Source organism: Camelus dromedarius, chromosome 5 (assembly GCF_036321535.1).
Source record: "Camelus dromedarius isolate mCamDro1 chromosome 5, mCamDro1.pat, whole genome shotgun sequence".
NCBI lineage: Eukaryota > Metazoa > Chordata > Mammalia > Artiodactyla > Camelidae > Camelus > Camelus dromedarius.
Window position 1 is genome coordinate 71,875,183 of NC_087440.1, and position 11,764 is coordinate 71,886,946.

Here is an 11,764-nt window from a genome sequence, read left to right on the forward strand (position 1 = left end):
TCTCCTGGGAAAGGCCACAGCACCTTTAAAAGCCACAATTTGAGTCAGTGAGACACTGTAGCGTAACTAGCAAGACATGAAGACTGCTTCCTCAGATCCTAAGGAATTCCCCTGCCATCCACCGGAGCAAAAACTATTCCTCTCAGAGACTGCACCTGGCCAGAGTCAATCATCAGAAACCTCAGTTTCCCCCACGACTCCCAGCGGGGCCCCGCCCCTCCGCCTATGAATCCCGCCCCCTCCGTGCCTCCGGACCAATGAGAAGGTGCGCCCCTCCCTCCCAGTTGCCATGGTGCCTGCCGAATCCCTCCCATCACTCACCAGACGTGCGGCGGCTCGTCCAGACGGTGGAAGCGGGTGGCGAAGGACATCAGCGTCACCAGGGCCAGCAGAGCCCACCGGCCTGCCGCCTCGAAGCGCCGCGAGCCTGGAGCAGGCCGTTTGGGGCTCCGCGCTGTAGCCTCGGCGGCCACGTCCGGGCCCACAGCTCTAGCAGCCTGGGACCCACAGCGGCCCCTCCGGGGACGCAGCTCGGACCCTGCCAGTCCTCTGCCCACCGCCGGCGGCATCCTTCCCCTCCTCAGGATGGCCCTCCGGCCAGCAGGCACTCTGGGTCTTGCAAGCCGCCCCGCCAAGAAGTCACCAAGGGGCAGCTCGGGGTGCCCTGGGAAATGTAGTTCTTTGCGCCGGCGGCGGGGCGCCGGGCGCCGGCCTCTGGGCTGGGCGGAGAGCGTGGTCGCCGCCCGGGCCGCTGGGAGGCGGCTAGTGGCGCGGAGCATGACGGACCGCGAGGGCCGGGCTGGCCGGGCCCGGGAGAAAACAGGCTCAAGGAACTGCAATTCCCAGCAGCGCCGGGAGTGGGGCGTGGCTGCAGGGCGGGGCACGCTAAACGAGACCTTAAAGCTCATTCTATCCAACCCTTCACTTTACCAAGGCGAAAACCTAAGTTCTGACGTGTCGGGGTCTCAGTGGGCCTGAATCCTCGACGAGTGGGAGAGTCGCAAGGGCGCAGTTTCCTGGCCTGGAAGAGGGGTCGCCCGAAGTGCGAGATGCAAGCGGGGAAGGTCTGTGCTGCGCATCTGGGGAGAGGGGCGCTTCTTAGACACACTGAGAAACCCTAGGGGGCGGGGTCAAAGGTGAGCCGCTCGGCCCCGCTCACAGCTCCCACAACGATTCCCAGCATGCAGTGCGCCGCGCTGCGCGCGCCCCATCGCTCCCACTCTGCGTCTGCGCGCTGACCGCTGGGGCCTGTGGTTCAGCAAGGCTTGGGCCAGGAGCGGCGCGTTCTCGTTGGGCATGTCGGGCTTGGTTTGGTCGCTGTACCGTCACGCTTCACCTGTCTCTCCCCTAGCACCCAATCTGCTAGGTCTTCCAAACGTCCTCCCTCGTCTCCCTCTTCCGTACGGTCCTGCGTGCTTCCCTTCCAATCACCTGAACAGGTTCTAACAGCTAACCTGTGGCCTTCCAGGGTTGTTCGCATTTCTGAGAGAGCACCAGGGGCGAGGGGAAGCAGTGGCACTTTTAGTCATCACAGTCACTTGGGGAACTTACCGGTTTTAATATACATTTTCCAGGCCCGCCCCAGAACCACTGTATCAATTTCTTGTGAATGGGGCCTGAGAATCCGTGTTTAATAAAAGCCCCAGTTGAATCTTTAAAGTTTGGGAACCACTACTGTAGCTCAAAGGAAAGTGTCAGGCACATCAGGTGGGATATAGCATCACTTTAACTATGTATAGCCTACCCCACCCCCACGCCCAGATGGAACTGTAGGAGTCTTTCTCTAAAATCATGTGTAAGAGATGGTTTAAAAATAAAATCTGCTAGACTGATCAGAATCCATATTTGAATTGGAAACAAAATTCCTCCAGGAGTGGTGATGAAATAGTTACTTTGAGCTTAAAATTTAGCTCTACAAATGCAAAAAGGAACATGGGATGGTTTATAAGTTATCATTGGTTGGTAAGAGAAAGAGCAGAAACTGCCCTCCATTACATCTTCTGATGGCCCATATGTAGGAAACCTGGAGGCAGTGGCATTTACAGTGATTCTGTGGTGACCCTTAGTACAAGTCAAAGGTGAGGTTATTAGGTAAGGTATTTCTTCAAGGATCCTAAGCTAATGTCTGCGACTCTCTAGTGGTCCCATTCTTTATAAGCAGCCGCTGCATCTTGACCCTAGGGGCCCATCCATCCTAACCAGGTAAGGAAAAGGATTTACCTCGGAACAGTGTATATCTAATTGTGACCTCCCAACTCTCCTTCCAAGGAAATCTGCTGCCTATCACTTGCCCTCTTTGCCAGAACTGCCTGCACTTTCCCCACAAAAGTTGCCTTCGGTATAGACTGGAATTCTTAGGTTCAGGAACCAACTTAGGAGGACCTGGGTTCCCACTTGTGCCCTTGCCCACATAGAAGTCAGAGTTGGTGAAAGCAGAGTCAGATAGCAGCTTGGTGTACTGGGGGTGCAGAAGGGAGAGGGGACTTGGGTGAAATGTCTGTAGTCAGAGGAATGGTAGACAGGGGTGATCTAAGAAATTCTATGGAGTTCTTCATCCATAAGGATAGCTATGTATCTACTGGAAGATTCATGAGTGCTGATTACTGGTAACTCTGTCTTGGGTTCTGCTTTGAAGTGCTGGTTACCAGGAAGCACCAGAGAAATTAACTTTGAGTCCCCTAAACTTTAGAGGAGAGGTCATACACCCAGCTGCCTCCAGGGCCCTTAAGGTAACAAAAATGAGAGAAGTGGGCAGATCTGAGAGGGCATACCCTGACTAAAGGGGGCCATTAAGGCTCTAATCAATTGTTGCCAGTCAGGAACTGAGTCTACTATCTCCAGATTTTTAAAAGAAAAAAACAGACAACAGGATTTATATATGAAATATTGTGATTTTTAATGTTAGCAACTAATGAAAACATTTTGAAAGATGTTGTAGACCATACAGAACACTGTGGGTTGCCAGCTTGTGACCTCAACTTTGGAGCCAGTGGGCATATTCCCCAGCTACTTTTATGAGACCAGCTGAGACTCTGGTGGAATGTTGAAAGAGTTGGGCACCAAAGCATCAGAAAATTAGATTCCTGGCCTTTCTGCCACTTTTGGAAGAAAGTAAGCTATCGTTTTAGGGCAAACCTTTGTTTTACAGACGAGAGAGCCAAAGACTAGAGGAGGCAGGGATTGTCCCCAGTCATGCAAGTTAGTTGCTGCACTGGGACCAGACCCCAGGGATGCCAGCTCCCAGCCCACTGCACCACATGAACTACTGGTTCAAAACCAGGCTTTCCTGTCTGCCCAGGGCACCAAACCTGGCTCTACCAGGAACATAAAAAGTTTTCCCAAGTTGGAAAGAGATGCCCTTTCTGACCAGAGTCAAAGTCCCCCTGACGCCTGATTAGCCCAACTTCCCCATTGGTTCATGGGATCCACCCCCTTCAGGGTTCCTCCCCCTACCCTGCAACTCTGTGAGAGGGGTCGTTCCCTGAGAGGCCAAGGGTCGCTACGGACCATGACTGAGTCTAGCAAGGTAAGGAAGGCTCTTGCAGGCTGGCGGCCCCTTTTGTGGGGGTGGTCCCTAGGACCTCAGGAATGCATGACAGCACAGTTTGGAGCCAAGGGACCCCACATGACTCCCAAGGCCTTTGACCCAGAGAGCTCTGAGTCTGGCCTGATTTTCCCAGGCAGAGGCCTGAGGAAGGAAGCTTAGCGGGCTAGGAAGAAACAGCGCTGGCTTGGAGCCCCCTGACTGGGAGCTGTTGCCTCCCCTCCAGTGGGCTCCTGGGGCTGAGAACCCACCAAACACAGGTTAATGTGCATCCTCGTCCTCTCTCCTCAGCCCATCCTCTATTCCTATTTCCGAAGCTCCTGCTCATGGAGAGTTCGAATAGGTAAGAGCTGTGCTTCCTCTGAGAGCCTGGGTGGGGTGGAATGGGGTGGAGGAAGGCCTGGGTGAAAAGCTAGCATCTGTCAAACAGGGTACCACCCCCAGCAACCAGCATCCCCCCCGGCCTCCTAGAGCCCTCAGCCTTGAATGGCACCTCCACCTCAGAAGTCCAGTGAGAGAGAGGAGGGAAAGTTATTTTTTCTCTTGGGCCCACCACCTCTCCGGCACTGCTCTCCAAAGCTCCTTAGCAACCATGCTTCAGACAGGCTCACAGAATCCAGAGGTCCTTGGTAACTGACAGGGAACAGCTGGCCTTCCTCAGTTCTTATCTTATTTGATCTGGCAAATTAAACAGAACTGGCCAGTGTCAACCCCAGAGGCTTCAGGGAAGGAAAAACTGGGGCGCTCTGGTTTAGTCCTAGTTTGACCCTTCTCTCCCTCATCGTAACACAGCCCTTGACAAAGTCAGAGTCATAGCAGCTCATACAAAGGGAGAACTATGCTGAGTGCTTTTGTGTGCATGATTCCCTTTAAACCTCAGCGACCCTAGGAGGGAAGTACTATTATTGTCACTATTGTACAAGTGCAGAAACTGGGGCACAGGGAGGTTAAATAACATGCCCAAGATCATGCAGCTGGTACGAGGCAGAGCTGAAATTGAACCAGCTAGTCTAGCCCCAGAGTCCATGTTCTTTACTGCACTGTGCAGCCTGTCAGCTGAAGAAACTGTGGCACAGAGGCTCATGAAGTTACTTACCCAAGGCCACACAGCTAGCAAATGAATGTGATGACATTTGAATCCAGGCAGCCTGCTTCTGGGAGCCTGGTCCTGACTGGGAAGCCATCCTCCATGACCCTCCCCGCTTTCACAGTCACTTGAAATTTGCTGGAATCAGTAGGCAAGAGCACTGGGGTACCTGAGGATACATACCTCCAAGACAATGCCTTCCGTAGGCCCAGAGCCTCTGCCCTGGCTGGCATCAAGCAGCGTGGGCACTGCCTCTGCAGGGCTTGCATGCTTGGCCTCCCCCATCTGGTCCCGGCCCCTGTCACTCTGAAGGGTGGAGCTGACCAGTGCTGAGGCGGAGCCCCGTATCTCCCAGACTATGCAGACTATGCCACGGCTCGCCCTCCTCCCCTCGCTCCTTTGCCTGATACTGCCCATCACTGTCTTTTAATGCACAGGTGTGTGCATGTACACACACATAATCTCCTCCCCAAGGGTTGACAGTTTACCTCATCTTGCCAAGGGGAAACAACAAAGGAGATGGAAGGGAAATTGGTCACTGGGGGTCACAGCAAATGCTGTGAGACCACCAGAGAGCCCTGATGCCCCTGCTTGGAATCTGTAGTAAATGGCGCTGAGAACGGAGAGAGCAGATTAGAAAGGGATTCTTCTGTAAACAGAAGAGTGTGGGCCCTGCATGGTCACTGAGCCCCTGCCCTTGGCCCTCAGATGCCTTCATCAGGGAATAATTGCATGTCTCCAATAAATTAGCCCCACTTACCACTGGGTAAGGCCCTACAGGGGGCAGAGATGAAGGGGACACTTCCCTGCTGTCCTTCAGAGCCCAGAGTGCCAGGGCACATACCCTCATACCCAGGGGCATGAGGGTTCCACTGAGGACACAGGAAGTTCAGGAGGAAAAGAAGCAGAGCATCATGGACTGGAGGTAGGGGAGTAGGTGGTGATCAAAGGAGCTGGAAAGAAGGGGTCAGGGCCACCCAGCAGTGTGGCGAAGCCTCACTTCCTCTTGTCATCCTGGAAAGTATGGCCAGAGGCTGTCCCCCAACTGCTGTCTGCCGTCTCTCCTAGCTCTGGCCTTGAAAAGCATTGACTATGAGATGGTAACCGTCAACCTCATAAAGGATGGGGGGCAGCAGGTAAGGAGGCCACCCGCAAGCCACAATGAAGGAGTTAGAGAGGGACCTGGCAGGGGATGCAGACTTCTGCCCCCAAGAGATGAACCTGCGCCCGATGGTCCCCATGGCCGGAGGCTGATGGCTCTTCCTTGTGGGGCAGGGCAGCAAGCTGTGCAGCAAGAGGAGTCACGGGGAGGGCTCAGGGTCTGGGCTCTGTAGAACAGCCTGGCCTCTCAATGTCTGACTCCAGGAGGGTGAGTGGTGGGTGGGTCCTTGCCCCATGCCAGGCCCTCTGGATGTGCCGTGGTGACCACGTGTAAGTGCAGAGATAGCACATAGCCAGGCCCTTGGGAGGAAACCTGTATCTCAGCAGCCACTGGGGTTTGGGTTATTGCCCGGGTCCCCCAGGTATCACGCTGGGCCTCAGAGCCAGGGCCTTCCCCAGGGGAGAGAGTTGCAAGTGGGCAGGAGGCCTGAGGGCTTCCTTCTTCCTTGCTGGATTCTGCTTTAGCCAACTCAGGCCAGGCCACCCAGCCCACCAGCGCCTTGTCTCCACAGTTCTCTGAAGAATTCCAGGCCCTGAATCCCATGAAGCAGGTGCCAGCCCTGAAGATTGATGGAATCACTATTGGCCAGTCAGTGAGTGGAGCCTTTGGGAGGCCCCTCGTCAGAGTGGTACCCTGACCAAGAGGACCTCACAGTTCCTCCTTGCCTGCATCTGGCCAAGGAGCAGCTCTTAGTGGGGACAAGGGAGGGAGGAAGGTTGGTTGGAAGTGAAGGGAGACTCAAGCATACAGGGAACCAAGTCCTAGTAGGTAGGGGCCCAAAATGAGCTCATCCTCCTACGGGATGCTGTTGGCCTTACAGGGTTTGCGGGGAGGAAGGGGAAGGGGGTGATGGTGGTGGTGTTGGAACTGGGTGGGGAGGAGGAGTTTGCAGGCCCCTGTGGTCCAGGGGTCCAGACCCACCCTGCCCCACTACTACTCTCCGGACAGCTGGCCATCATTGAGTACCTGGAAGAGACCCGGCCCACTCCGCGACTCCTGCCTCAGGACCCAAAGAAAAGGGCCCACGTGCGCATGATCTCTGACCTCATTGCCAGCGGCATCCAGCCCCTGCAGGTGCGGCTTCTGTGCGCCTGCCCCCTCGCATATGCTCACCTTCAAACACTTGCATGCCGACTGTGGCGAGCCCACGGTGACGTGCCCCGCTTGCACGTGGGGGTGGCAGGAAGACAGAGGGGGTCCTCAGGGGCGTAGCCCTAGACCACGTGGCAGAGGGAGGAGGGAGCCCAGAAAACATCCACCCACTGGGGACCCAGCCACATTCCTAGAAGCCCCAGGTGTCTGAGGACACGTCCCGAGGTGGCCAAGGTGGGGAAAGGGCCAGATGACAGAGAAAGGCTGAGCAGCACAGGTCCTGGCCTCCTGCCTTTAACCAGAGCAGCCCTCCTTCCACCTGTTCTGTATCATAGATTGGGATTCTCCTAAGATTGTAAAATTTCACAGGTGAAACAAAAAAGTAAGTGTTAAAACAGTTCATATGTGCTAGCCTTGACTTTGCAAATAAGGAAAGAGCCCCAGCAAGGTAAACTGACTTTGCAGAGTCACTCCGCTAAGGATGACAGAGCTAGGACCTAAGCCCAGGCCCCCTGACTGTGCACTTGTGCCCCCCACCCCCACTACCATGTCACTTTGTCTTTTTTAACAAAGAAAGTCGAAGCATAAAGACATCCCCATTTTATAGATGAGGAAACTGAAGCCCAGAAGTGAAATGGCTCCAGAGGTACAAGGATGAAACCGGAGTCCAAATCTCCTGAAAGCTAGTCCTATCTCCTCCCCAACCCTGCCCCCAACCCTGTATCGCTTTCCCTTTCCTCACAAGGGACCGTGTCAGGGAGAAGAATTGGATACAGGGGAAAGAGGCCTTGGCTGGTGGCCACACCCATCACATCCAAGGCAGCGTCCTGTGCCTCCACTGTACACATCTCTGCCAGAGTCATAGCTTCAGGGATCACTGGGGCAGCCTGAGAAAGTGGCTGCTGGAATCACCATCTCCCTTCAACCTCAGGGCCCAGATGGGAGGAAAGAGCTCACAGGGCCCAGAGCAGTACAGGTGTACAGCCAGGTGTACATGTGGGAACTGGGCCTGGCTGAGGGGACTTGGCTGAGTGGATGGGCTCAGACTGGCTCCCAAAGCTCATCCCAGATTTTTCACTTGGGCTACACAGAACCTGTCTGTCCTGAAGCAAGTGGGACAGGAGAAGCAGCTGAGCTGGGCCCAGCAGGCCATCAGTTCTGGATTTAATGGTGAGTCCTTGCCCCTGCGAACTGCCCCATGGTGACCTCTCAGAGAAATGGCCCTCACACCCAGGGCCCTGGGCATCTGCAACAGCCTCCCAGGCTCTTTGTTCTTGACAGTGGCATGGATGAGGGTGGGGGCAGGGCCGAGGAGGCAGTGGGCTGGGCAGCATCCAAACCTGGCCTCAACCTCCAGCACTTCTGGGAACCTCAGTGACTGAGGCTCTTTGGAGCTGGATGGCCCAACCTCTGCTTCACTGCCCACTCTAGCCATGGAGACAAGGCCAGCCAAGTGCCAGCCCAGCAGTGTGAGAGGTGCTGCCTTGGCCAGTGACAGGTCTTATCCCCTTGGTGGAGGGAATGGCAGCTGAACTTGAAGATTACAGGGAGGTATCATCTCATCCCCGTGTCCCGATCAACTCTCTCCAGATCTGATTGCCACGTTCCCTCCAGCACACACTCCAGCCTGGCACTCAGAGAGCTGCCCATGTCATAGTGATGGACACCAAGGCGCAGAAAGGCTGATCTCCTCTTTCTGTGCCCAGAGTAAGAGTATTCATGTTGCCTCCCCACAGCTCTGGAGCAGATCCTGCAGAGCACAGCGGGGAAGTACTGTGTGGGAGACGAGGTAAGCCCTCCCCAGGCCTGCCCAGAGGGCCTCCTCCCTCAGGCTGACCTCCAGCTGTCACTGTCTTCTTCTTAGACTCAGCCACCTCCCTCCAGCCCAGGGCAGGCATGGCCCAGAGAGCTTCCTGAAAAGGCCTCTGCAGTGGAGGGAGTGGAGTCCAGGGACCCAAGGTCTCTCTAGATTAAGTAGAGGTTAGCTCGTGGGCAGCTCCTCAGCTCCTTCCTAGTCAGCTGCCTCAAGAGGGAGTGAGTTTCTCATTCCTAGAGGCATTCAAGCTGAAGGCCTCATCTCTGAGATGAAGAGGTGGTCCAGCCATCAGATGAGGGATTAAAATAGATGGTGTCTCCATTCCCTCCCAATGCTAAGATTCTAGGATTCAGGTGCCCTTGACTCCTATAGGCTAGGCCCTGGCCTGGTGGTAATTCTGGTTCCAGAGCCCCCCACACCCACCCAGAGGTATCCTCCGCCCCCCTGCTGCTGGGAGCCCTCACTAAGTGCCTGTGGTTGTTGTTTTTAACAAGGGCAGAACATTTATTAAGGCGATCTCTGGCTCTCGCCCTATCCCACCATCAGGCCTTCTCTGGCTACCCACAGAGTTGGTTGTCAGGGCAACAGAAGCGTGGCCTGAGAAGCACTTCAGCTCCGGGGACAGACCCAGACAGGCCCAGGGGAGATGAGGTGGGGGTGGGGTCGATGAGCCAAAAGCAGATGGGAACACCCAGGCCAGCAGCCCAAGATTGTTACCAGTGTGAGTCTGGGGTGCACACCCTGACGCAGGCCCACCCGACTCTCTTTGCAGGTGTCCATGGCTGACCTGTGCTTAGTGCCTCAGGTGGCAAATGCTGACAGGTAAGAGGCCCATGGCCTTCCTTTGTCCTCCTGGCTCCTCCCCTCAAAACGCCCAGCTTCCTCCCACAGTCAGGCCCCCCACTTCATCTACTAAGGTAGCATCTCATGCAGAGACCCCTCCCAACCAGCCAGGGTGCCCCCTGTGCCAGGCCACACCAGCCAGTGTGGCCTGGAAGAGACTAGCAGAAGTCAGTGGAACGCCCCTTCCATGCCCATTGCAGCCCAGGTGATACTGCAGAGCCTCTTCTCCTGAGGGAAGGTGGCTCACCTGGTGGCCACCCCTAAAAGAAACCACCCCAAGAGCCTGCTGTCCCCCAAGGTGGTGTGTCTGTGCCCAGCAGTGAGTGCTACCTCTGCTTTCCTCCATCAGCCCTTCAGTGAGACATGAATGACAGCCTCCCTGTGGAAGGCATTGTGCTAGGCGCCATTAGGGGTATGAACATACATCACACATTCCCTGCCCCCAAGAAGCTTATGACATGGATGGGGAGATAATCTGTATATGTAAATGCCCAGATATGGGCCTTACACATAGTAGGATCTGTAATAACCATGGCCTGGAATAGGAACAGTAGGAAGCAGAGATGCCAGATGATACCGCCCCAAGAGCTCCCCCTTCCCAGAGAGCTGCCTGTGAACAAGGCCTCCCCACCTGGCAGGGCTGCCTTCATAGTCCTTTCCTGGCCAGCCCCAGAGACCTCATCCAGCTCTGCCTCTGTGCTTCCCCCACCACTCACAGGGCCGTCTCCCTGCTCCTCTGCAGCCCTTGGCTTAGGTGGGTGTTTCTCTGTTGCAGGTACAAGGTGGATCTCACGCCCTATCCCACCATCAGCCGCATCAGCAAGTCACTGCTGACCTTGGAGGCCTTCCAAGTGTCTCACCCCTGCCGGCAGCCAGATACACCCCCCGAGCTGAGGGCCTAGTTGTCAAACTGCGCCCTGCTGGTGCAGGGGCAGGGAGGGGGTGCAGGAGCAGAAGCTGGGTGGGCTGAATAGGCCTGGAAACAAGTGAGCCCTCCACTGGAGAGGCAGGAGACTTGAACTCCTAGCCCTTGAATTTGAACTCTAGCCCTGAATCTGCTTTCCCACCCAACCTTGCTCTGCCTCAGCCCCCTCATCTGTCAAGTGTGAGTGGGGTGGGGTGGGAGGACGCCCGGACGGGGGTAGGCAGGAACATTGCCTACTATCTGTGTCACGGGGCAGTCGTGAAGATGAAGTGAGTGCAGACAGAAATGTCTGGCAAGTTTCCCAGGGAGCCATAAGGAAGCACCTCTTCCCATCCCCTCGACTGTACCCAACTCCAAAGAATGCCCACTCTGAAATTTGATAATTAAACTAAAGCCCACGCCTCCAGGTTGTTCAGTTAAGGCTGAGCTGGGTTCCAGAATATGAACACTCTTCCTAGCTGGAATCCCCCTGTGTCCGGAAGAGAGGGGAGGAAGTTAGCCAGCCACTTGCCCACCCTCTGGTTGGCCTGGCCCCTGGGACCTAAGGGCAAGGAAGAGAAATAATCCCAAAAGCCTGCCTGAGAGAATCAGCCAAGACTCAGAAGAGAATCAGGAAAGAAAGCATCCTTGACCATCTGCATTCCCCGGGCAAGGAATAGTAAGTACCTAAATTCCACTGCAGCACTAAGGGGGTCATTGGCCCTCTCAACCCAATCCCTCATCTTCAGGGGCAGCACTCTCTGGACCAGTCCCAGGATTAGGTACTCAGGATAAATCCAGTCGTGGTTGGTCCTAGGAACTGGAGGCAGGCTCCTCTGTGGGCAGTGTGAACTGACCAGGCTGGCTTGGGAGACCAACCAGGTGACAGTTTACCTTGGACTGCCCTGGATGGGATCAAGTTCCCATGCCTGGCAGTGTTCAGCCAGAACCAGGATCACCTCTTGGCAGAGGTATTGTAAGGAGACTGGGGCCCCTTCTGGGAGTGAAATAAGATGACTTTTCTGTCCCATACCTGAGATCTCATTTCCCCGCATGGCTGAAGTTTAAACAAGGAATGAAGATACATGTTTGGTTCAAATGGGAACCATATTCCTCAGCCATGAGTCCCTTTTCTCTAGCCCCAGTCCCAGAGCATTCAGTTCTCCCCTCTCATCCTCGGCACATGGGCTCCTCTGTGGCCTCTCCTCCTCTCTTAGAGGACCTGGGTTCCAGGCTCTAGAAAGACCAAAGTGGGCCACTCTTGTTCCCGAGGCGGCCGAGCCGGAGAGAAGCACAGGACAGTAGAGGAGACGCAG

At 55.4% G+C, this 11,764-nt stretch overlaps 2 protein-coding genes across 7 annotated transcripts in view; one reads left to right on the plus strand and one right to left on the minus strand.

Annotated features, from left to right (window-relative positions):
• POMT2 (protein O-mannosyltransferase 2) overlaps positions 1 to 730 on the minus strand; it is a 41,210-nt gene extending 40,480 nt beyond the window's left edge. Inside the window, exon 1 of one of the 2 annotated variants that reach the window (XR_010381045.1) lies at positions 322 to 675. Coding sequence is in view for 1 of the 2 variants with exons in the window: in XM_031454119.2 (XP_031309979.2) it covers positions 322 to 569 (248 nt within the window). In the remaining variant the exon portion in view is untranslated. Of the gene's footprint in view, positions 1 to 321 lie in introns of both variants that reach the window. The other variant, XM_031454119.2, reaches the window with a different exon arrangement.
• A 161-nt stretch (positions 731 to 891) lies between these two features.
• GSTZ1 (glutathione S-transferase zeta 1) lies at positions 892 to 10,873 on the plus strand. 5 transcript variants are annotated; one of them, XM_010976434.3, is made up of 9 exons: positions 892 to 1,064; positions 3,836 to 3,887; positions 5,700 to 5,767; positions 6,305 to 6,385; positions 6,742 to 6,867; positions 7,977 to 8,055; positions 8,622 to 8,674; positions 9,474 to 9,523; positions 10,320 to 10,873. In XM_010976434.3, the coding sequence occupies exons 1-9, from the start codon at positions 1,050 to 1,052 to the stop codon at positions 10,444 to 10,446; spliced, it is 651 nt and encodes a 216-aa protein (XP_010974736.1). In that variant the 5' UTR covers positions 892 to 1,049; the 3' UTR covers positions 10,447 to 10,873. The 5 variants fall into 5 exon arrangements, with proteins under 5 accessions (XP_010974736.1, XP_031309984.1, XP_031309986.1 ...); XM_031454124.2 differs by lacking the exon at positions 892 to 1,064 and adding an exon at positions 1,114 to 1,136; XM_010976433.3 differs by lacking the exon at positions 892 to 1,064 and adding an exon at positions 1,834 to 3,526.
• Positions 10,874 to 11,764: the final 891 nt, after the last annotated feature.

Excerpts from the sequence above, each read along its gene's own strand:
- GSTZ1 (XM_010976433.3), top strand. The coding sequence starts at position 3,419 with ATGGGATCCACCCCCTTCAGGGTTCCTCCCCCTACCCTGCAACTCTGT. Across the intron at positions 5,768-6,304 it reads TAAAGGATGGGGGGCAGCAG|TTCTCTGAAGAATTCCAGGC; the intron begins GTAAGGAGGCCA and ends TTGTCTCCACAG. Across the intron at positions 6,868-7,976 it reads GCGGCATCCAGCCCCTGCAG|AACCTGTCTGTCCTGAAGCA; the intron begins GTGCGGCTTCTG and ends TGGGCTACACAG.